Here is a 25,948-nt window from a genome sequence, read left to right on the forward strand (position 1 = left end):
GGCTCTTGCGACCACAATGGAAACAACCAAGCCAATCAATTCCACCATTAGTTGGATCGCGCACCGCCCCGATATTTTTTTAAAACAATCCAGTGAATGGAAGTTGGGAATAGTTTTGCACATAATAAGGTTCAGAATTAAAAAGTTGAAAGCAAATTTGTTAACAAAGTACGTATGTATTATCATATATTACCTTAAGATTGTCTTGCAGGCATATATGGGAAACAAAGACAATATAACAAAGAAAAACAGTACATAATCAAAGACTTGCAAATACCACTGTGAAAAAGACAACCTGTTGAAATAAAAAGATAATACTAAGGACACGAGTTATAAAGTGAGTTTGTAGAATCAGTTCAGACTAGCGGTGAACGACAACTCGGGAGACCGACGGGTGCAGGGTAATAACTGGTAGTGTGGGACCTAAGGGAGACCGACGGGAGCAGGGTAATAACTGGTAGTGTGGGACCTAAGGGAGACCGACGGGAGCAGGGTAATAACTGGTATTGTGGGACCTAAGGGAGACCGATGGGAGCAGGGTAATAACTGGTAGTGTGGGACCTAAGGCTTCTGCATCACCTACCCGTTGCAAATAGGTAGTAAAGTTCCATACAACATTTTATTTGTAAATGTTGCTAAGAAACATCAGAGAAATTCACCTACAAGGAACATGTTTAATATTTTTCTACCATTAGAAGGACCTAGTGGACGTTGGTTTAGCAATAAAAAGTCTGTAACACTTCGCTGAATATATGAGCCAGAAGTATTCGGAATGGGACTTGAATCGAGGGGAAGGCTGAGCAAAATTAAACAGCCACCCTCCTCCTTACTGGACAATCACGTAATTTGCTTTCCAATGAAATTCATTTTGAGCTTGTTCGTGCTAATTAAACACCTAATGAGGGCAACCGCGACAAAATGGGACTTACATAAAAGGACCCCCGGGCTTTGTAATGTGTCTGTGTTTGATGATGGAGCAGTTTGTTTATTCACCTCTCAATTCAGCTTCTTATTGTAATGGAAAGCCCAGGCAGCAAAACTGGAGGCAGAAACATTATCCCCAGGGAAATGTTGAAGCTGTCGAATACTTGGATAACTATAAGAGAGCGCAACTGAAAGCTATTCTCTCTCAGGTCAACCCCAATTTGACTCCACGTCTCAGGAAAGCAAATACCAAAGAAATTGGGATTCAGGTTAATCCAAAGGTAGACGCTTCAGTTCAATGTTCGCTGGGGCCTCGGACTCTACCTCGACAGAAACGACGTTCTGTAACCGAAGGAGTTCGGTCGCCGTCTCCGGCCGGTGCTATCGATGTCAGCAGTGAGGCTGCTGGCGCTACATCACGGTCTCCCACCGTCGTGCGTTTCTCTCGCCCCATCGCTGTCTACTCGCCTGTGTTTGATCGGCGTATGGGAGAAAAGAACCAAAGACGAGAAACAGCAGATAGAAAGGTTTCCCCCGAGGGTTTGGAGGAAGTTTCCGCTCCACACCAGGAAAAAGAGGCTTTTCGTGAAAAAGAAAATGCGGATACAGCGGATATGGAAAACCAAGAAGCAATAGGTCAGAATGACCAAGAAGTCAATGGAAATGAAGGCAAGCAGAGGTTTCGTTTCCAGGTAAAGATGATCTCACTTTAAGACATACATATAATGATCACGTTGAATAATGGCAGTTGTATCTGTCCAGAAGCTATATTTCGGATGTGAACCGCCTCTAATGTGCTCTTAAGTAAAAGTCAACCTTTTGGCAAGTTTATTAGAGTAAAATAAATGCTGGCCCAGGTTGCTGAAGCTTCCCGATTAATGCGAATTATACTTTGTTTAGGAATGGAAGTTTTGTTCCTGCCTAGTTGGGTATTGAGCGTAGCATTCTATAACCTTCTGTATCCAAATGTACTCGGTTCAATTGTTTTATGTAGTCAATACTACTGTTATGAAGTTGTTTTAACTAGATCTTATTTAAAAGGGAAGAATGAATAAAATGTAATGAAATAATGGAAAGTTAAATTTAATAGGTATTATGCAAGTAATATAAGGAAAGTATCAAACATAATGTATTAATGTACTCTATTAATGGGCCCTAATTGTCTTGCTGACATTGATTTTTAGATGTTTTATTTTAACCTGTTTTTCTGAGCTTTGTAAAACTAACCAATCTCTCAGTTTTTGGAGCAGAAGTATGGCTACTATCACTGTAAGGACTGCAACATCAGATGGGAAAGTGCTTATGTTTGGTGCATTTCAGGAACTAATAAGGTAACTTTCAACTATAATTACCTCACTCCCACAAAAAAAGTGGGTGGAGAGATGAGAATAGGGGTGAATATTTACATAGTCTGATGGTTCCTGCTATAACTAGTACAAATGAAGGGTAAGGTTTATTATAAACTTTAATAACTCAACTTTTCTGAACAAGCTTTTTTACACTTGCTAAATTCCTTAATCCTTATTTCAGTTTTACAGCAAGAAGTAGGCCCATTAACCCTGTCCATTTTGACCTGAATTTCTATTCAGCCAGAACATTTTTGGGTGGAGTTTGGGATCTGTGACTGTAACTGAAATGTACCTTGAATTTTTAAGAACCTTGCTTTGGTAGTTTTCACAAGTAGTAAATGAGGCTTCAATACATGAACTTAAAGACCACCATAACTTTGTCTTCTCACCAAACAACTGTTAGTGATGCATCTTCAGGTTAGTTATTATAATGAATTGCAGAATACTTAAAGCTTAAATTGCATGGACTTTTTATAAAAAAAACACACACACAAAGGTCTGCAATTTGCCTATAAACCAGGAGAGAAAAAGGGACTAGTCCATTAAAAATGACAAATACAATTAGGGAAAATGAATAGCTGAACTGTAAATCGGAGACAAAATTTGAAGTAACTTGAGGACAATCCATGCTGGTACAAGATTACAATGGGTTACATTTTGGGTTCCTTTGATTCTAACTAGGGTTAGTTAGATGATTGCAATGTTACCCACTTGCATTAAAATCTGAACAGTTGAATTTTCAGAAAACTGGAATGGAAAATTAAATGCCTAGTAATTTAATGTTCCAATGCAGACTGATGTGAAGCTTCTGTTCCTCTTATTTGAAGTTTCTGAGGATGCTACATCGAATGTAGCATATTAACATTGGAACCCTAAAGAAATTGAATTTTCTGTGTACTATATCCAATGTGATATCCTTGACTTTTCTAATTTAAGCAATGCTTGCTTTCAAAGCACTGGAACAAATACTGCCTGGCCTGCTGTTCCTCCAGTGTCAATGGCAGTGAATGGATAGTTGACATCTTGGGTGGAATCTTTTCCCCCAGGACTGAAGGGGATGATGCCAAAATAAAAAAGGTGGGGGGGGGGAGAGGAGGATAACTGATAGGTGAAGCCAGGTGGGTGGCAAAGGTCAAGGGCTGGAGAATTGGATGTGAGAGGAGAGTGGACCATAGGAGAAAGGGGGAATGGGACCTAGAAGAAAGTAATAGGCAGGTGAGAGGAGGTAATTGAGGGGAGGGGGAGAGATTCCTTTACTGGAAGGAGATCCTGATTTTTGTCATCAGGTTGGAGGCTAACCAGGTGGAATACAAGGTGTTGCTCCTCCAAACTGAAGATAGACTGGCATGTCGAATGGGAATCAGAGTTAAATGTTTGACCACTAAAAAGTTCTGCTTTTGGGAGGTGGAGTGGAAAATGCTCAACAAAGTGGTCCTCCAATTTATGTTGGGTTTCTCCAATCTAGAGGAGGCTGCATAAGGATCACTAGATATTTACTCTTAGATTATTTTAATTTGTGTCTAGAGTTTGATGCTCCACGCAGAGCTCCTCGTATTAGGCAACACCATGCAACCTGTATCACAGAATTCTGCCTGCATGCTGTCAATCAACAGAACTTGCATTACAGCAGTGTCTAGGACACCGGTGATGTTAATGGCAGCTTGCAGCGTGGCAGTAAGCCCTGTTGAATCTGCTTGCTAAAGTGGCATCTATACTAATCCCCTTTTCCATGAACCCAGCACAAATTTCACCCCTCACTGACAAACTAGCCACAATTTGCACTGGGGTGGTGGCAGGGGCAAAGCCTAAACATGCAAATCTGTGGGTTCTGCAAGAAACAAGACCACCCAGATTATATTCCAATGGTCAAAGGGTGAACATGCAAACTCTGTAAATACAGACTGGTCTGAGCCCTGGATTAAACCAGGGCTATTAGTACTGTAAAGCAGTGCTCTTCTAGCTGCACCATTCCTCTCAAATGTATTATGCCACAATGGGCATTTTAGTGATTCTGTCCAAACATCTGATAGATGCTAGTGCACTATGTTCTTAAAGCTGAATTCTCACCATAAAATTGAATTTTCTTGGGGGAGCAGCAAAGATCTTTGTAATTGTCCAGCTACTCCTAATGCTAATTTGTCCTGGCCTTGTAGGCAACCATGTTTGACGGCCAGTTAGAAGCACAATTGGGCTTGACGAGTCCTAGCGTTGCACAAGGAGTAGGGCAGATGATCTTTGAGGAGGCAACTGGCTTTGCTATGCTTCAGTGTTTTCTAACCTTTCTTTAGGTTTACTTCAAGCAATTTTGCCGTAAATGCAATAAGGGATACAATCCTTACAAGGTGGAAGCTATTCTCTGTCAGGTAGGTTAACTTTTAAATGTGAATTACTAGATATCAACCATGAATTGTTTTCCATAACAGAAGTCGTGAACATCTGTAGAAAGATTTTTGAAACCAAATATTTGTGCTTGAACTATTTCATACAATTCATGCACTTTAATGTTACTTGTATGGACTGATAATAACTACTACCTGGAAAGTGGATTTATTGACATTCTGATTAATTAAGCACTTAATACTGTCTAGATAGGGCAGTCTTGAAAATCCACCTTGCATACGGATGCTCTCTTATTGACTTGTACACAAATTTAAATGTTATCATAATACTAGCCTTTTTTTTTTAGACATGCTTCAAACACTGCTGCACTTGCACTCAAAAAAAGCGACACATTGATCCAAAAAGACCACATCGCCAGGAGTTGTGTGGCCGTTGTCGGGGGAAGCGGTTATCCTGTGATAATACATATAGCTTCAAATATATTGTTTGAAACCCGCTACTTTCTGCAGAATCAGCAGAATATTGATCCTGTATGGTACTAGGGCTACTTAAATGGCATGGAAAATGGATCCTTTTGTATTCCTAGATTATAAATTTAAAATGTAATATGAAATTAATAAAGCACTTATTCAAAAATTCTAGTATTGAGCATTATGTGTGAAGAGAAGGCTACTTTTTAAAGTGAATCTGTCTTTCTGTGGTGCCACCTCATTGGCCAGGGTGCAAGCTGTTTTGAGGCCAATTGATGATGAAGAAAAGGACCTTGAATATCTAGGGAGCTACTGCTGACCTTAAATCCCTTTGATTTGTCTTGGTGTTGCAAATATTAGTGGCCAAAAGATTAATTGCATCTATCTATAGCTTGTTCATCTCCTGAGATAGTTATTAATATTGAAATGTCCAAAATTGTGGACTACAGGAAAGGATTGTGAAGTTCATTCTCCACCTTAATTTTTCTATTTCAACATAGTTTTGATCATCTTGCATTTGCATTCCTGCAGTGACATATCCTTAGTTATCCCTTCCAGTAATTTAGAACTTTTCTGGAAATCTTAACTTCTGGCATGGACCATCCAATAGTTCTGAGTGTGGCAATCAATCCTTTGGTCCAATTTTTCTTGATGACAAAATTGATGTCAATTTCACAATACAGCTTTAGTGATGGAGGTGGTGTGGGAGAACAAAAACGGAAGCAAGAATATGTCAATTGTACTTGTTTCTGACTCCTGCAGTAACATTCCTTTGAGAGCCCCAAAAAGATTGTCAGCAGCCCAGTTTTCTTTCCAGCTAAATAAATTGTCACCCTTGTCCCGAATTAACTTTTTAGTAATTCTTGGTTCCCTGAGTGGAAACATCATTCCAAGCTCTTAGATTTTTTTCAATAAAATCTGCTCTTCTAATTCATTTAGAATGCAGAACCAGTCAAGAAAGCCCAATTGACTTAATTTGTCACTATCTTGGAAATATGGTGACATTGTATTTCTGTGAATAAAATTTTCCTTGAAGGAAAAGCACCTGTGGAAAATCAGGTGTTAGCAGATATTTGTGCTGTATTTCATAATGTTTTCTGATACAGCAATAATTTCTCATTTTGTTTGAAGGCGAACCAATTCAATCTGAACAATAAAAAAAATGGTGATTGGGTTCTACTACACTATCCCTGCTATAGGCCAGGTTGCAAGAGTTTTGGGATGCCTCCCTTAGTTTTACCATGTGCTCTTGCCTTCTTCTTACTACCTGAATCTGGCTGGAGGTGCTTTGCCTACCTCATTAAGGAGCAATTTGGCTCAAGCTTTGTGCATGCCCTCTATTGGCCTCTACCATTTGGTCACTCCAGTACTTGGTGCTACTTTGCAATTAATACCTACTCAAAGGATAATATTGTTTTTCCCTCAACCTCCCAAGTTTTCCTGCTTTTCTCTCCTCTTCCCTTCCTCCCCTCATACCTTTTTGCTGTCTGTGTTGCTTATGTCTTGTTGTTTTTGTTTCCCTGGTCGTCATAATAGCTGGTGCCTGTTCCGCCTAAGTTTAATCTCTGTTTGGGCTTTGATATTGCACTCTAGGTGTCCATTCTCCTTGTGTACTGTATGGGTATGTTTCTTAACCAACACTCCTCGGACAGGATGCACAACCAATCCTCCCTCCCTAATCCTCAGCATGGGAGCTTCTCAGGGTTATGTGAGCCCATCGCTGTAAACTCTGCTCATGCATGTCTGCATAGCCATATGCTAGAGTTATTACATTAGATTTGCTGATGACAAGATAGTGGTATCATTAACAACAGTGAGACCACCTACAGAGAAGGTGAAGAGCTAGAGGCCTAATGCTAGGCAAATAACCTCTCTCAATGTCCACAAGACAAAGAGGGTGATTATTGACTTTAGAACTCTCACCCCTCTTCACAATGGTGGTACAGCAGTGGAAACAGCAAGTGGTTTCAAACTCCTGGCTGTGTAAATCTTGCACAACCTCTCATTGTCCCAGAATGCATCCTATGCAGTTAGAGAAGCTCACCAACACATCTATTTTTTTTTGAGGCTGAAGATCTAGACTATACACATCTACAGCATGACAAATGTAGATGTGCAGAAGAGAATCCTCAAGCTGCATCTTATGGAAACTGCACTGTGGCAGCCAGGCAGCCTTTAACTGTCCAACACACTGCCAGCATCAGACATACATACAAAGGTCCTGGAAAAGGGTCAGTAATATCACAAAGGGCCTCACCCAACTGGCTCATGGACTGTTTGTAGTGTTTCCATTAGGGGAGGAGGATCTGTAGCATTCATCCACTGAACTGTTTCTTTCCCCAGTTGGTAGTGCTGATCAACACCTCTAGCCACTAACCCACCCCTCACCACTACTTTATCATTTCCTGTTGGCGTCACCTTGTGCCATCTTATGGACATACAATCAATCTATGTAAGCTATCATGTATTTATTTGTTTTTGTTCTTTACCTTGTTTAGTTTTGTGCTGCATCAGATCTGGAGTAACAATTATTTTCTTTTACATTGGCCATGATATTAATCAATCTTAAATAGGTTCTTGAAACCTGCTCTTCCCAAACTGCTCATTCACAATTTTCCTAGATTGCTCCTTGGGTTAATTGGCTGCTCACTTCCCAGGTCATTCTACTCAGTTTCCACCTCCTGCAAGTTTTACTGCTCCTACGTATCCATTCTGTCTCCAGTACCCACTTTCCTGTGTTCTTCCTGACTTTTAATGTTGGGTTGGTGGTCCAACTTAAAGGCACATCAGTCATCAACTAGACTGGAATGTGGTGTAGAGAATTGGGAAATAAAACACCTACTAGTTCTTTATCACATTGAAACTAAATTACCCCAAAAGACCCTGTAGTTTGTAAAAAATGAAAGACAATATTGCAATTAAAGTCACTTTCATAATTTAATGTGTCTGAGAGTATTGTGATTTGATTTTTTTTCTTGCACCATTCTGAACTACTACCTGTGTCTATATTAGGAGCCAGGTTTCAACAAGGATAAACAACCAACTCAGAGCTTGCCTTATTTTTACTGGAGATTGACAGATCAGTTGAAGTGCAAGAAGTGCAATGAAAATTAAACCAAAGCTTACTTTTCCACAAGACATAATACATAGTTATGATATACTACAGCTATATATACAGTGCATGAATTTACAGATCAAAACAAAATACTTCACAGTATGTGGAACATTATTTACAAGAAAATATAATGATTCCAAAGAAGCTGTTAAATGCATAACTGATTTTACATGCAAAGAATTTGTAGAGTTTCTGATCCAGCTTTTTAGAAATGAGGCATATTCTCAGCACTAGAACATCCATCCACACCAATGACATCATGAGTCTGCTGCATGTAGAGCTACATGGCTTATTTTAGAAAGTTTAAGCATTGAATATTCATTTTCAAAATGCTTCAAAGCAATTTATATTTTACATAAATATGCATGCTAATCAATAACAGGCAATGACTAATAAGAGGAAGTTTTCAGCCTCATCTACAAAACTATTTAAAGCAGCCTCTTATTATTTATAAATAACTCCATAAAAGCTTCCATCTAGTAGAAAAAGCAGCCAATACTCATTTCTCGTCTAGATTGTTCATAGTATTTCAAATACAGTACAAATCGTGTTGTATGGCTCAGTAAAATACCTTCTTACACAACATGAGTTATATTTTTTTAATAAAAATGTGCTTTAGAGCAGTGTGAACAATTTATTTTAGCCAGAGAAGAGTTAAAACACACAGGCTTTCAGCTTAACAAAACTGCTTCCTAGTACAATGCATACAGCTTCATTTTGCCTGCTATTAGTCATGTAAGCAAGTAGGCACAAACCACACACAAAACAATCTGTAATTTACAATCTGAAACAGTTCTAGGGCAGTATTATGTTACTCATCATTTTAAGTTAAATAACATTTGTCAAAATAATTACTTAGGAAGAATACTTCCAATGTGTGTTAACCTTTGGTATCCTCAGTGTGAACTTGTAACCTGATCACTCTAATTGCCCAATGTAGGAATAAATGTGCTTTGAAGAAAGCTATTTTAATATTCAGTTGGGTATTTTATTTAATATTGGTCTTTTGATATTTATAACTTCCCATTTATGTTTAGTGAAACTATGACGTGCCACAATTGTGAAAATAAACTGACTAAGCTTTTCTAAGGGTGAAAAGCCTTTGAAGGATTTCAGAGCAGCATTGCAGCATTTCCAGTTGTAAGCAAAAGGGAGACAGAACATTTCTGTCAGAGACTAGTGTTGGCAGTACTGGTATCTGGAAGATAAGTATTGATAACACGATAACTCTGAGCCTTCCGAATCATATCCTGAATCTCTCCGTTCAGCTCCATCAGCTTGGAACCAATTTCTGATAGATCATGATTAGAACCCAGGAGTGCAAAAGTGCCTGTTTGTCCTAAGGTCTGGTGTCTGAAGTAAATATTAAGAAGAGTTTGGACTTCATCCTCCATATCACTGCCAAATATATCATTGGGCCAAATGGTTCTGTAACAACAAAAATCAAGAAGGTTTATTCAGAAAATATTGACACATCATTGAATGTTTCTACTGGTTTTCCAGCTATGGAAAGTTAAATAGATGTGAAGTATAGGTAGAACTTAATAGGAAAGCAGACAGTTCTACCAGAATTCCTCCCATTTAACATTCCAACTAATTTTACATTTGAGTTTTCTTACCGGTGCTAGATACATCAACTAAACTATAACTCAATCTATTAAAATGAGGTTCCTCTAAGATTCATTTTTCAATCATCAACCCCACAGTAGAAAACATGTATTCATTATTCTTCAGTGTGCTGTTGATTAAATACATTTACAGAGTCCTCTGACAACATCTTGTAGTACCTTTTTGAAGCTTTTTTTCTCTGTTTTGTCTTAAGAAAGCTTTGTACCAGGTGGCTGGAACTCCTCTTCGGCTTTATGTTGCCTGCTATTGTCATTTAACAATGTGAAATGTGCACCATCAAACTATGAATAGCCAAAACATGTACTTCAAAAGCAAAACAGCCAATTGAACATTTCTTAAAACTTCCTTTGTAGAGGGAGCTGCAGCTCCTTTTCATCCTGATTGACTATTCACTATTTTGACTCTGCTTAATCAGATCATGGTTGACCTCTAAACCAAAATGCATCTCTAAATCTATGGTTAATACCTAAAGTCTGCTAGTAAAAGTAGGCTTCTGGACTAATTTTTCTCAGAACTACCACTGACCAAGATGATGCACATGTACTGTGCATTGAGTCAATCTGTGCAAAATATAACCTTTATGTCTAAATTCCTGCCTATCCGAAAGCAAGTGCAAACATTTAATGCAGGGTTGAAAATTTTGGGACTATAAAATTGATAGTTATTGACCTGCACCCACTTGAATTGAAAGTCACAGTTATGTCAAACTTATTATTTTGTTTAAATTGTCTTCCTGTAATAAAATACTAGAGTAACATCAATAGCCATTTTGTAGTATCTGTTCCCTTTTCTAAGTCACAGTCCGTAAGATACAGGCAGAATTAGCCCAGTTGGCCCATTGAGTCTGCTCTACCTCATGGCTGATCCATTATTCCCCTCAGCCCCAAACTTCTGCCTCTGCACCCCTCCCCCCCATATCCCTCATGTCCTGACCAATCAAGAATCTATCAACCTCTGCCTTAAATATACATAAAGGCTTGTCCTCCACAGCTGCCTGTGGGAACAAATTCCACAGATTCACTAATCTCTGGATAAAGATGCCCCTCTATTCTGAGGCTGTGTCCTCTAGTCTTAGACTCTCCCACCATAGGAAACCACCTCCACATCTACTCTATCAAGGCCTTTCAGCATTCAATAGGTTTCAAAGACCTCACCCCTTATTCTTTTGAATTGTCGTGAATACAGGCCAAAGCCACCAAATACTCTTCAGATGATAGTCAGAGAGCCACAAAATACTACAGCACAGAAACTGGACTTTGGCCCATCTAACCTGTGCCAAAATATTATTTTGCCTAGTCCCATTGTGGAAATATATCTGTAACCCTGAAGTTTTAAGAAATCCCAAGATACTTTGCTGGTTTGCATGGGAAAACTGTATTTTATGGGAGGTAGTTGTTTTTTTTATGACTGGAAATGCGTTTTATGGCTGGAGAAGATGTTTTGACAACAGAGGGAAACAGGATGGGGTTTCTCAAGATCAAATGTCAGAACAAGATAAGATAAAGATAATGGAGGAATATAATGGAGCAACCTAATTAATGTTCTTGTTTTAAAATAAAATGTATAAAAGTGCATTGTTTGAAACAATATTTTTCCAGACAAAACTTGGCTGGAAGTATTCCTCCCCTTGCAGGTAAAATAATAAATGCATTAATAATATGATCCACTCAGAATTTGTTGTTTGTTTCTGTATATTAGAAGACCTAGCTGAATGGTACATGACACCACTGACCTGCACCTGAACCATAGCTCTTCATTTCTCACCCATCCATGTAGTTATCCAAACTTTTAGAATCACAGAAACACAGTACACCGACAGCACAATACAGGCCCTTCAGCCCACAATGCTGTGCCAAACATTTACTTACTTTAGAAATTACCTAGGGTTACCCATAGCCCTCTATTTTTCTTATCTCCATGTACCTATCCAGGAGCCTCTTAAAAGACCCTATTAGATCTGCCTCCACTACTGTTGCTGGCAGCCCATTCCACACACCCACACCACTGAGTAAAAAAAACTTACCACTGATATCTCCCCTATACCTACTTCCAAGCACCTTAAAACTGTGTCCTCTCGTCTTAGCCATTTTAGTCCTGGGAAAAAGCCTCTAACTATAGACATAATCAATGCCTCTCATCATCTTATACACCCCTATCAGGTCACCTCTCATCCCTCAACATACCAAGGAAAAGAGGCCAAGTTCACTCAACATATTCTCGTAAGGCATGCTCCCCAATCCAGGCAACATCCTTGTAAATCTCCTCTGCGCCCTATCTACGGTTTCCACATCCTTCCTGTAGGAAGGTGACCAGAACTGAGCACGGTACTCCAAGTGGGACCTGACCAGGGTCCTATATAGCTGCAACATTACCTCTCGGCTCTGAAACTCAATCCCACAGTTGCTGAGGCCAATGCACTGTATGCCTTCCACATTGTCGACCTGTGCAGCTGCTTTGAGTGTCCTATGAGTCTTACCATTAATACTATCTTCTGCCATCATATTTGACCTACCAAAATGAACCACTTTACATTTATCTGGGTAGAACTCCATCTGCCACTTCTCAGCCCAGTTTTGCATCCGATCAATGTTCCGCTTTAACCTCTGACAGCCTCCACACTTTCTACAACACCCCCAACCTTTGTGTCATTAGCAAATTTACTAACCCATCCCTCCACTTCCTCATCCAGGTCATTTATAAAAATCGCAAAAAGTAAGGATCCCAGAACAGATCCCTGAGGCACACCACTGGTCACCGACCTCCATGCAGAATATGACCCATCTAAAACAACTCTTTGCCTTCTGCAAGCAAGCCAATGCTGGATCCACAAAGCAAGGTCCCCTTGGATCCCATGCCTCCTTACTTTCTCAATAAGCCTTGCATGGGGGACATTATCAAATGCCTTGCTCTACCTTCATCAATGTGTTTAGTTGCACTTCAAAAAATTCAATCAGGCTTGTAAGGCATGACCTGCCTTTGACAAAGCCATCCTGATTATTCCTAATCATATTATGCCTCTCCAAATGTTCATAATTCCTGCCTCTCAGGATCTTTTCCATCAACTTACCAACACTGAAGTAAGACTCACTGGCCTATAATTTCCTGGGCTATCTCTGCTTCCTTTCTTGAATAATGAAAAAACATCCACAACCCTCCAATCTTCCAGAACCTCTCCTGTCCCCATTAATGATGCAAAGATCATTGCCAGAGGCTCAGCGATCTCCTCCCTCGCCTCCCACAGTAGCCTGGGATACATCTTATCCAGTCCTGGAGACTTATCTAACTTGATGCTTTCCAAAAGTTCCAGCACATCTTCTTTCTTAATGCTCTTTTTAAAAATCCGCTGGAAGTCAACTCTACAATCGCCAAAATCCTTTTCAGCAGTGAATACTGAAGCAAAGTATTCATTAAGTATCTCTGCTGTCTCCTCTGGTTCCACTGTCACACTTGATTGGTTCTATTCACTCATGTCTTATCCTCTTGCTCTTCACATACTTGTAGAATGCCTTTCTTGAATGTTAAAATCAAACCCACATCCATTATTTTTGTTGACAGCTCATTCCAGTCTCACCATCCTCCAACTGAAACTCCCTGTAACCATTTCACTTTTCACCTTTAACCCTTGCCCACTAGTTCTAGCCACACCCAACCTAGTGGAATAAGCTTGCTTGTATTTACCCTATCTAGCCCTCATAATTTTGTAAACCCTTATGAAACGCCCTCCTTATTTTCTTTTGCTCCAGGGAATAAAGTCCTAACCTATTCAACCTTTCCTTATAACTCAGTTCTTCAAGTCCTGGCAACATTCTCATAAACTTTTTTTTGCAATTTTTCAATCTTATTGATACCCTTCCTGTAGTTAGGTGACCAGAATTCCCAATTAGACCTCACCAATGTTGTGTGCAACTTTAACATAACACCTAACTCCTGTACTCAATATCTTGATATATGAAGGTCAATACACCCTCATAAATGTTCAGTGTTTTTCTGCCTTCATTTTCTTCACAGTCCTTAAGGCAAGTGATTTTACACACATATCCACAGGCACTGTTTACTCCCTAGAACCCTACTTGGTTGTCAATTGATTTCAAAGAGACGAGGCAACTCATAGTTAAGATTAATCCTGAAGTAACATACTTACATACTTGTAGCAATGAGTTCCTGATACTAATTCAGCTTAACCTCCAATCTCCATCTGCACAGGAACACCACAGGAGATATGTGCTTTGCCCCCTGCTCCACTCACTTTACACTTACAACTGTGTGGCTAATTACAGCTCCAACATCGTATACAAGTTTGCTGATGACACCACTGTTGTGGGCTGTATCAATAGTGGTGATGAATCAGCATACAGGAGAGAAATTGAAAATTTGTCTGAGTGGTGTTATAACAACAATCTCACACTCCAGTGCCATTATACCAAGGAACTGGTATCTACAAGGGATTGTAGATTTCAGGAGAGGTAAACCAGAGGTTCATGAGCTGGACTCATAGAAAGATCAGAGGTGGTGAGGGTCATTAACTTTAAATTTGTGGGTGTCACCATCTCAGAGTACCTGTCCTGGACCCATTATAATTGCAAAGAAAGCACCTCTACTTCCTCAGGAATCTGTGAAGATTCGGCATGTCATCAAAACCCTTGGCAAACTTCTATAGATGTGTGATGGAAAGTGTGCTGACTGGTGGCATTATGGTTTGGTACGAGAACACCAATGCCTCTGCGTGGAAAATCCTACAAAAGCTAATGGATCCAGCTGAGTACATCATGGGTAAAGCCCTCCCAACCATTGAACACATCTACATGAAACATTGTCATAGAGAAACAGCATCCGCCATCAAAGATGCTTACCACTCAGATCATGCTCTTTTCTTGCTGCTGCCCTCAGGTAGAAGGTACAAGTGACTCACACCACCAGGTTCAAGAACAGTTCCTACCGCTCAACCATCAGGCTCTTAAACAAAAGGGGATGACTACACTCATTCTATTTCTGGTGTTCGCACAACCAATTGTCTTACTTGGGCTGCCCGACCTGCTGAGTTCCTCCAGCGTGTTGTATGTGTTGCTTTAACCACAGCTTCTGCAGTGCACTTTGGTCTTACTTTAAGGACACTTTATCTTGTTATTTATTGCTATTTATTTACACTTGCATTTGCACAGTTTAATGTTTATTGATCCTGTTTACAGTTACTGTTCTACCTTTGCTAAGTTTGTCCGCAGAAAAAGAATCTTAGGGTTGTATTTGTGGCATGCATGTACTCTGATAATAAATTTTACCTTTAACTTTGACTTTACCCACAGGTGGTTTAATTTGAAAATTGAAGCTGGAATATTCATGTTCTGATTAGCTCCTGTATGTCTATGGAAAAGATTTTCATTTTCACTCATAAGATTTAATATCACTTTGTATGTTTATGATTTTTTACCTGTTTATGGAAACAACATACCTAACTTTAGGAAGAAGAATGACATTTATTTATAGGTTGTGAGATGTTAAGAATTGCAGTATATTGTTAATATTTAACCCTTTGCAAAATAATGTTGGAAAGCTAAAAAAAAAGCCAGAGGATGTTAGATTGCTTATAAATAGAAACACCAATTGCCTCACTGTGCTTACTTTTACAGTAAATATTTCATTGTGTATATTTAATTTTTTCCCAAAGCATGGCTGTTATCTGGAAATTGCTGCCAGAGGAGATGGTCCAGTTAGGCAAAATTATTTTTTTTTAAAAAAGAGAAATTTAGACATGCACTTAACCAGGGAAATAGGGAAGAATCAAGTCCTAATATAGGCTTATAGACAAAAAGGTTGGCATGGATGTGGGTGGGTTGAAGAGCACTTTTCTGTGTTCTATAACTCTATCACTCTGTGATTGAGATCCCATGTTCAAAAATGCAAAGGCCTTTGAAGTTGTCATTACTACATTAAATATAAATCTGCATTGCTTAATAATTAATTTTAAGCACATTCTATTGCAATTTAATTGTCAACATTCAGGAGGGAAGGAATATGTGGTTAATTCACTAAGCATGTTCTCAATGTTCTTGCAGATGAGGAAGAATGAAGAAGGCACATCCTTTGTCCCTGGAGTGTCGTAAGACTACTGAAAAGGATATGATGAGCAGGTGGCAGCAGGAAAACTAGAACTATCATCTTTATCTGAGGGCATGCATAATCACCTCATTGGTGGAGGGATGGGGGTCCTTCACATGTCATGATTGAGACCACAATATCCGGGCAACTAAGCTTGCAATGGATATTCCAAGTGTGCAAGTACCTTCTAGGTCACCTGTGCAACCTTCCCACCTCATAATGAGAGCTTTGTCTGGGTGTATTTTCATAGTTATGTGTGCCATGCTGTTTCATTGCATTTTATGGAGCCTCAAAGGAAAGCTTCACCATTGTATGACACTGCAAAGCTCAGATAATGGAACTGAGGACATTTTACTTGGAGAGGTACCTGGAACCACAATCCTGAAGGACTTCAATGTTAAACATGTTAGGGCACCATAGATACGAGGTTGATGAAGATACATCAAAATATTCATGCTTGGTTAGAGTGCCTTAGATTTCAGAATCTATTCTGAACTTCTTGAAGTAAAAACATAATTTTCACTGTATGCTGTAAGCTCATGTTGGGGCTGTTGTTGAAGCACATTTCAACTCTCATGGAACTTCAATGGTGACTCAGTTTGCTCTGATTACTGTTACCCAGAAGCAGATTCCTCTTAAAAAACCATTACGGAATGGATTATTGCCACCTGGGAGCTAACTGTTTCCAAGTTTTGAAGGCACTGGTACAATCCAAGTCATAGCAGATGCACAGTTTGTATTTTTCATGGATCAGAAGTGTTCCACTAGTATTGTGGAGTAGGAAGTTGCTGTCCTCTCCCATGATATCCACATTTCTACTCCCACCAGAGTTTATTAGGTAATGCCCTCATCTGTGTCTCACTGCCAACTACCCCAGAATACACAAATGGAAAACAACTTTTGGATAATTATTATCAAAGTATGTATAAAATGTTTCATTTGTTATTGTTGCTATGGCAAAAGAGTTTATTAAAAGATGCATTTCAATGATTCCTGCATAAAAAATTTATTGATATGTAGACAGATAGTCTGATGAAATTTTGAAAGTTAGAGCAATACTTACTGCAATTTGTACAACTATTATCATTACAGTATTTGTTGAATGAGTTTGCAAGTAGGCACAAGGTGGCATAAACCAATTTTTACAATGTGCCAATATATGATGAACCTTTTCATCCCCCTTCATTAAAGAAAAATAACTGTTGAAAGGGTATGAAGAATTACCATAGTAGGGAACGGTGCCATTGGCAGTTAATATTACTATGCATTTTTCTGTCTCTGAAATTTCCCATCTTTTTACTTTAGCAGATTTTCTCTTGCCACTTGAAGGAGCACATACTGTGTGGCCTTGCCTTGAATCTGACCTATCAATGAAACTTTTACTGAAAGTCAGATTTTGGCAATAGTTGCACAAATTTTTTTTCTGAAGATTAGTTGGGTCCCTAAATTCTCACACACAATTCAAGCATTGAAAATGTACCCTTATTATTATGTTGACCACAAATATTACAGTTTCTGCTTCTTTTGGAATCAACATTTCATTTGTTCAATTTGATAAATATGCACCACTGCAAATACTTCAAGTCATAGATGAAAGGTTTCAATGAGATGAAATATTTTCCTGTTTAGTTTTTATATTTAAGCTTTACTACATCATGATGATTTTTTTTTACTGTATTTAGAGATATAGCATAGAACAGGCCTTTCCGGCCCTTCGAGCCACAGCGTTTGGCAAACCCAGGCAGCCACAATTTTAACCCTAACCCAATCTGGTATGTCTTTGGACCATGGGAGGAAACTAGAGAAACCTACACATTCCATCGTGAGGATGTACAGAGTCTCCTTATAGAAGGCACTGGATTGACCTCTGATGCCTGAGCCTGAGCTGCAATAGCATCATGCTAACCGCTATGCTACCATGCCGCCTATCGCGTGGACTGTCTCAATTTGTTATCATTGACGTTAAATTATAAAGGGGATCACAGAGGTGGGTGATGTCTCATGTTAACCTCATTGTTTGCACCTGGAGGTCATGGCTTTGGCTACCTGTTCTTTACAGGCCTTTGTGCAGCAAAATAGATTTTACAAGGTTTTTGTTCAGTACAAGTTCTCACAGACCAGATAACACATGTTCACAGATTCAAATACTATAACCTAATACTTAATCATATAGCACTGACTTGTCAGGAGATCTCTCAGGCAGTTCGAGTGTAAAGTCCAGTGAACTGTGAGTATCCCTCATGCATCTCAGTTACCTGGAAATGTTGAATTTGAACTGAAACTTCAGGAGGATCCTTCTAATATATGGCCCATCCTGCAGTTCCCAAACAGCATAGGGATTGCAGACAACAAGCCTCAGTTGCCTATTAATGACCTTTCAGATCTTATCATTAATTCATTACCCTTAATGAAATGAACATTTTTAAAAATGTTCTGCAAATCTGTTCAATCTGCTATTTACAGTATTTTAATTAGATAATATCTCTTTTCTCTTAAATGTAATAAAGCACAAAAGCTCTCATCAGAAAATGGACATTGCACTGCTCACCAACAAATATCTGTAAGATTTCAACAATCAGTCTCCAGATAACTCTGTGGCAAAGTATAGAAGTGCATATCAAATCAAGTCACTGTAGTGAATGGAACACCATCAAAACCTGTTTCCCTATGTGGCCAATGAATTATTATAAGTGGAAATATGTGATTCAATAATATGGGCAACACCCAGAAAGAATATTGTTAAGGAAATTAGATCAGTTTCTCCGTACTCTGCATCGAATGTCTGGACCCCACAACTGGACGTGCTTGGTAGAATTTCCTAATTTGTACAAATGTCAGAATTATAACAGAATTACTATTTTTTTTGTTTAAACATTCTTGCCTAATGTTACTATATAAGAAAATATTATCAAAGTAATTTCTGAAATTGAAAATAATGCATCCAAAAGGCTAACCTGTAATCCCTGACTTGTCGCAGAGCAGTTTTAAGATCCCTGTTCTTCAGACACTCCAACATGGACTGAACAGCCTCCTCTGAGGAAGTTAATGTGGCACCATGCAAAATGGATTCACTTCTCCTCGGCTCAGCTGCTATTAGAGCTGAGGCTTCCTTCAAGTTCTCTCTCAAATCATTCAGCTCTTTTGACATATTCAATAGCTAGTAAATAAACATAAATACAAGATAAAAATCAACAGAGTTTCACTTTGACACCTTTCCCTACCACCAAACTCTAGCGTTATGGTACTATTTTAGCGTTACTGAAAAATAAATGCTTGTAAGTTTATTTACAACAAAGTTTCATCAAAATGGCGGCAAAGCAACTTCATGCTCTAATATGCCATGGAGCAGTAGTTGACTTTAAGCATGGTTTTGGGAAAAGCGCTGAGAAGAAGGGAAGGGTAAGCTATCCCAGGTAACTCATTCATGTCCGTTCTCTTTGAGCTCCAAACTAAATTGGTAAAGGATGAAGATCATGTGCTTCAATTTCTTTCTGCAGTTATAGCAAGACCTTGCAAAACCATATGCAGAAATAGATATAAATTACAAGCATTCTATTCTCTCTTCTAAATTTACCTTCCATAATTATTAGAAAGTTGGGAAATCCTAACATTTTAAAACACCGCAATTTAAAACCCTGGATTCTTTATCATTTCTTAAAACTATCCATACTAACTAACAGAAAGAGTTCACTACAGCAATAACATTCAAGTGATGGATTGTAGCCGAGTGTGTCTGATTTTACTATAAATTGTACAAAGTATCCTTTGATGTTTACTTAAATGTGTATTTGAACAAAAATCAACATGGGTAATAATGAATTGTGTTAATTATGAATTGTAATAATGATGCAGTACAAAAATTGGCTGTGAAGTTTGTGATAAGCATATAATTTGGTGGAGTACAATAATTTGCTGTTTTATATTTTTACCTTGTGTTTACATTATTATTTACAACTTTGTTTCTACTGAAAACAATTATTGAGTCCTTATAGCCATCATATTTTGACTATTATTTACTTAAGAAATACTTGTTAAGATTTGGAACATGGAGTGATTTTTTGCTTTTTCTTTAAAGTTTGTCCTTTCTATAATCTATTCTACAAAATATAAATTGTAATGTTTATAGAAGTTGTTAGAAGAGCCAGGTGCATCTTTTTCTCATCTGCCATTTCTGTCTTGATCTTACTATGACAGGGGTTTCCAAACTTTTTTAATGTCACGGACCCCTACCATTAACCGAGGGGTCTGTGGAGGGGGGGGGGGGTGGGGTGATCATGTCTAGTAGATTTTCATCAGCATATCTCATCGACAACAGCAGCAGCCTGCAATGTTGTGAACATGTACTGTAAGGAAAGGGTTAATTAGATTCTACTATTTACACTTCTATTGATTTCTGTGTTGTGGTAAACTAAGACTTACATTTAATTTTCAACCATAAGACAATACACCAATTTCAATGCAGCAAACACTATACTGTTGAATTCAACTGACCTTGAAGCAGTGGATGGCTTAGACACTTTAGTAAATTTAATATAAAAAACAATTTTATGTAAGCTAATGTAATTACATCAGCAAACTTTATGAAGCTTTAAGTAATATTGATATTTTTTGGTAAATGTAAGTTGCACAGAAGGTAATATTAATGGCTACCTTATTGTTTTTTTTAAAAGGAGAATTTTGTTAGGGATTGATACACATTAATAATTATGTTTGATTGGTAGAAATGGATATAACAAATGTGAATGTCTAAATGAATATAGAGAATACGTGGAAAAAAGTAACATTAAACCCAAATTTTTCAAAAATGAATAACATTAAAAATTGCATGAATGCACAGGTTGTTACAGATGATAGGTAGGAAAAGAGTATAAAAGCTAGCTGCTGGCACAGACATATAGCATCTAGCAAGGTCTGATTTATCTGCAAAATCCCAAGTTTCAAACATACACTTACTAAACTTATGGCATTTATTACAGAACATTTATCAATGTTTTTGATTTGAAAAATAAGCCAGATCTGCCCTCTCTACCAGTATATCACCTGCACCAACATTCAGCAAAATTCAACATCTTTTACAGAGCTATGAACTGGAGGATTAATGCACATGAGGTAAGTATATATACAGATGACTTGCAGGAATGTGCAAGAGCATTGTGTATTTTAAAATTACATAAGATAAATAGTCTAATACTGTCCTTCTTTCAAAGAAGGACAGCATGCAACAGCAAGCTAAAATCAAACTGTTCAGTTCAAAAATTGCTCTACCTGGCCTGTATTAACTTGTCCTGTTTTAACTTCCTTAGTGTTTTTTTCAAATTTTCAAAGCAAAATATTAGAGTTAATTTAGGTCAGAGAAAACAGAATTCATTTGTTAACACGGTAATACTGCAATACAATGGGGGAGTGGAATATAGCAGCAATGCTTTGAGGTGCAATAAGATATCATGCCCCCAAAATTCCCCATAAAATACAGTTTGACAGGTTCCAGGCTAAATGGAAGCTGTGCACCAAGCTGCAGGGAGAGAGGTAAGATTAAGGAATCATCACATGCTGTTCTTACACCCATTCTAGTGGATGGTTCAGGGATAGCACTAGTAATGCTTTGAAGCAAGTCAGTTTTCCAACCTCTGGGGGTGTTTTTTTTTTAGTGCAGACATCCAAAGAGGATAGAAACAACAAAATGGTAAAAGAAAAGAAAAATACAATTTAGTAGTTTGGAATCACAAACAAATCTTTGCTGATATAAAAATGAGAAGACTCCCATAATAAGATAATTATCAATTAAATGCTACAAAATTACATTACATATATTACATTCTAACATTTGCCACATCATTAATCACAAAAGAACTTGTTTTACCTCTGGCATTGAACTGACCACGTGGATCTGTCCAATTAGTTTATAGTAGGACTGAAAGAGCAGTAGCAGCTGAAAGTGGAGCTTGTAGAGTCTTTGACATAATTCAAGTTGCTGTGAATAAGAAAACAGGTAGTTTAAACAAGCACAAGTAATATTGGGAACAATATTTGTTTCCCAGTTCCATAATCATTTAATCATCAAGCAACAAGAAAATCATAAAAGATTATGTAAAGTCTAATGTACATACAATTACATATTAATGCAACAGTACAATGTTATGCTTACCTATTATATTTTAATGTGATGAATTAAATTATTAAATATGAGCTATATCTTTTAAAACCAGTCTTCAATTTATGATTAGGACAATCATTATCTGCACAAAAATGCAGGGTTACAAACCACTGCTTGCAATTATTTAATCAGTACTCAATCTGAAAATAATATTCAGCATGCACATTGAGTTTGCCGTCAACAATAATAAGTTTCAGCTAAATCAAAATAGCTGTTGTCCCATAAATTTTATAGCATGGCATAGTAATTTATTATGGAATTAAAACTGAAGGCCATGGAATAAAACGTGCCACAGCAGCATGAATGGAATATTAGGTATGCAACACAAGAACGATTGTGAAAGAAAAAACAAAAAGTAGTCGGTTGGTACAATGATCACAGCTTTTCTTAATAAATATCTGGAGCTGGAGTGCACAATTTCCAAATCTATGCATAATACAAAATGGTGAACTGTGCGTAAGACAGTAATAGGGATATATAATCAGGCCAGCAGAATGGTAGGTGAAATGTAACGCTGATAAAAATGAAGTGTTACATTTTGCTTAGAGGAGTGAGAAACTGTGATATAGGATACAAGCATATACTGTATATGTACAGGCCTTTGAAAGTATCAGGACAGTTCATAAAATGATTAAAATGCCATACAGGATTCAGAACTGGACACAATCCAGATGCAGTTGAACCTCTGGTTATAAATGGTCATAGACATTACTTTTGTGCCTTTGCATACAAGAACTTGGTCTTTCCAAAGACAGGCAACATATTACAAATGCAACAATGTTACAATTACAATTAATACTATAGTGGTTCAAGCCAACAGAATACAGCACCAAAATTGGCCCTTTGCCTCTCAAATATTTTATGCCGAACATGATGGTAATCCCATCTGCTTGCACAAGATTCTTATCCCTCTATTCCCTGCCTTTTAATGTATCTGTCTAAATGCTTCTCCACTGTTACTACAATGTTTGAATCCACTACTTCTCCTGGAAGCATATTCCAGGCACTTATAACCATATGTGTAAAAATCTTTATAAACATTTATCAGGTCACTCCTTTGCTCTACCAAAACCAATCTATGCCTGTCCATCATTTTCTTATAGCTGGGCTACATCAGAGATAATGTGTCTAGTTCTGGATGCCACATATTAGGAAATGTAAAGTCATTAAAAACAGTAGAAGTGGTTTATCAGTCGAGGGACTTTAGATATGTGAATAAACTGGAGAGGTTGGCAACGTTCTACATGGAACAAAGGAAGTTGGTAAACTCAAGTTGTGATGAGATCTAATCAAGTATTTAAAATCATGAAGGATACCAACAAAGCAAAAACTGTCTAATTGCAGAGGGAACATAGGAAATATAGGAGACAGAAAATGAAGGTGATTAAGCAAAAAAAAAGTTCCATGAGGAGAAAACACAAGGAAATGTGCAGATGCTGGAAATTCAAACAACAACACACACAAAATGCTGTTGGAACACAGCAGGCCAGGCAGCATCTATAGGGAGAAGCGCTGTCAATGTTTTGGGCCGTCCTGACAAAGGGTCTCGGCCGGAAACGTCGACAGTGCTTCTCCCTATAGATGCTGCCTGGTCTGCTGTGTTCCACCAGCATTTTGTGCGTGTTGTTGTTCCATGAGGAGAAACGTTTTTTACTTAGTCGTGGCCGAGGTCTGGAATGCATTGCCAGGCATAGTATTTGTAAGTAGATTCAAATGCAGCATTTATTCAGGGGTTGGATAAGATTCTGAAAGAAAAAGAATTCTTGGGCAGTGGGGAGAGGCTGGGGGATTTGGACTCACTCAAGCACTCGTGGTGAAAGGCCTAGATAGAATGGATGTGGAGAGGATGTTTCCTATAGCGGTGAGGCTAGCACCACAGGGCACAGCTTCAGAATACAAGAACATCCCTTTTGAACAGAGATGAGGAGGAACTTCTTTCATCAGAGGGTGGTGTACCTGAGGAACTCACTGCCACAGACAGCTATAGAGGCCAAGCCATTGGGTATACTTAAGGTGAAAGTTGACAGGTTCTTGATTAGTAAGGGTGTCAAAGGTTATGGGGAGAATACATTAGAATAGTTTTAAAAAAGTGGGATAACAAATCAGCCAAGTTTGAATGACAGAGCAGACTCAATGGGACAAATGGCGTAATTCAGCTCCTATGTCTTATATAGAGCCAGTACAAATTCAACAGGCTAAGTGATCCCCAAACATTCTGTGAATCTTTGTTAATATATCTCCCAAATCTGATCATGTTTATTACCCTCTGGAACGGTAGTGCACTTTCACATTTTTGAACCAAAACTTAAATTAATATGATATTCACTCACAGGATATAATTTATTCAAAACAGTACAATCTACCTTAATCATGGGAACAGGCTTGTTAAAAAGACTAACAGTTGTGCATACAAGCTGTTGATTGGCCTCCAAGTAATTTGCTTCCTTAACTTTTTATTGCTTTTGCTAAATTCTAACACTTCATGCCAACCCAGTGATCCTATAGCCTCTTAGATCAGTTTCTTTCAGTTGATAATCTCAAACACCCTGCTTTTCTTGTCTACTCTTAATAAGCTTTGCTTGGTTGCAGCAGTGAAATAACACCTCGCTGCTCAACAAAGCAGGAATGGCAGGTGGTGACTAGCAGGGTGCCACAGGGCTCGGTATTGGGACCACAGCTGTTTACGATTTACATCAACGATTTAGATGAAGGCATTGAGAATAACATCAGCAAGTTTGCTGATGATACTAAGCTGGGTGGCAGTGTGACATGTGATGAGGATGTTAGGAGAATTCAGGGTGACTTGGATAGGCTGGGTGAGTGGGCAGATACTTGGCAGATGGCGTTTAATGTGAATAAGTGTGAGGTTATCCACTTTGGGAGTAAGAACAGGAAGGCAGATTATTATCTGAACGGTGTAGAGTTGGGTAAGGGAGAAATACAAAGAGATCTAGGAGTCCTTGTTCATCAGTCGCTGAAGGTGAATGAGCAAGTGCAGCAGGCAGTGAAGAAGGCTAATGGAATGTTGGCCTTTATTACAAAGGGAATGGAGTACAAGAGCAAGGAAATCCTTCTGTGTTTGTACAGGGCCCTGGTGAGACCACACCTGGAGTATTGTGTACAGTTTTGGTCTCCAGGGTTAAGGAAGGACATCCTGGCTATAGAGGAAGTGCAGCGTAGATTCACGAGGTTAATTCCTGGGATGTCCGGACTGTCTTATGCAGAGAGGTTAGAGAGACTGGGCTTGTACACGCTGGAATTAAGGAGATTGAGAGGGAATCTGATTGCAACATATAAGATTATTAAGGGATTGGACAAGATAGAGGCAGGAAATATGTTCCAGATGCTGGGAGAGTCCAGTACCAGAGGGCATGGTTTGAGAATAAGGGGTAGGTCATTTAGGACAAGAGTTAAGGAAAAACTTCTTCTCCCAGAGAGTTGTGGGTGTCTGGAATGCACTGCCTCAGAAGGCAGTGGAGGCCAATTCTCTGGATGCTTTCAAGAAGGAGCTAGATAGGTACCTTATGGATAGGGGAATCAAGGGATATGGGGACAAGGCAGGTACCGGGTATTGATTGTAGATGATCAGCCATGATCTCAGGATGGCGGTGCAGGCTCGAAGGGCCGAATGGTCTACTTCTGCACCTATTGTCTATTCTATTCTATTCAAATCAGCCAGCATAATCAAAGATCCTAACCACCCTGGGCATTCTCTTTTCACCTCCCTTCCGTCAGGCAGAAGATACAAAAGACTGACAGTATGTAGCACCATGCTTCTACCTCGCTGTTAAAAGACTATTGAACAGTGCTATAGTACAATAAGATAGATTCTTGACCTCACTATCTTCCTAACCCAAAATGGGTTGCGGGAGGA

At 38.6% G+C, this 25,948-nt stretch overlaps 2 protein-coding genes across 5 annotated transcripts in view; one reads left to right on the plus strand and one right to left on the minus strand.

Annotated features, from left to right (window-relative positions):
- The first annotated feature begins 73 nt into the window (after window positions 1–73).
- Window positions 74–18,455, plus strand: LOC132391216 (zygote arrest protein 1.L-like). Of its 2 annotated transcripts, none has more exons than XM_059964121.1 (4): window positions 74–1,616; window positions 2,163–2,255; window positions 4,562–4,636; window positions 15,878–18,455. In XM_059964121.1, exons 1-4 carry the CDS (start codon window positions 954–956, stop codon window positions 15,923–15,925), a joined length of 879 nt encoding a protein of 292 aa, XP_059820104.1. In that variant the 5' UTR covers window positions 74–953; the 3' UTR covers window positions 15,926–18,455. The 2 variants fall into 2 exon arrangements, with proteins under 2 accessions (XP_059820104.1, XP_059820103.1); XM_059964120.1 differs by lacking the exon at window positions 15,878–18,455 and adding an exon at window positions 4,960–5,613 and having other exon boundaries at window positions 758–1,616.
- Window positions 8,002–25,948, minus strand: part of LOC132391211 (protein furry homolog) — a 260,162-nt gene continuing 242,215 nt past the window's right edge. For all 3 annotated transcript variants that reach the window (XM_059964113.1, XM_059964112.1, XM_059964114.1), the window contains exons 59-61: window positions 21,781–21,891; window positions 18,875–19,077; window positions 8,002–9,626 (exon numbers count right to left, since the gene is read on the minus strand). In XM_059964113.1, coding sequence (XP_059820096.1) covers window positions 9,368–9,626; window positions 18,875–19,077; window positions 21,781–21,891 — 573 coding nt within the window. In that variant the 3' untranslated portion in view covers window positions 8,002–9,367. The remainder of the gene's footprint in view (window positions 9,627–18,874; window positions 19,078–21,780; window positions 21,892–25,948) is intronic.

Source organism: Hypanus sabinus, chromosome 3 (genome assembly GCF_030144855.1).
Source record: "Hypanus sabinus isolate sHypSab1 chromosome 3, sHypSab1.hap1, whole genome shotgun sequence".
NCBI lineage: Eukaryota > Metazoa > Chordata > Chondrichthyes > Myliobatiformes > Dasyatidae > Hypanus > Hypanus sabinus.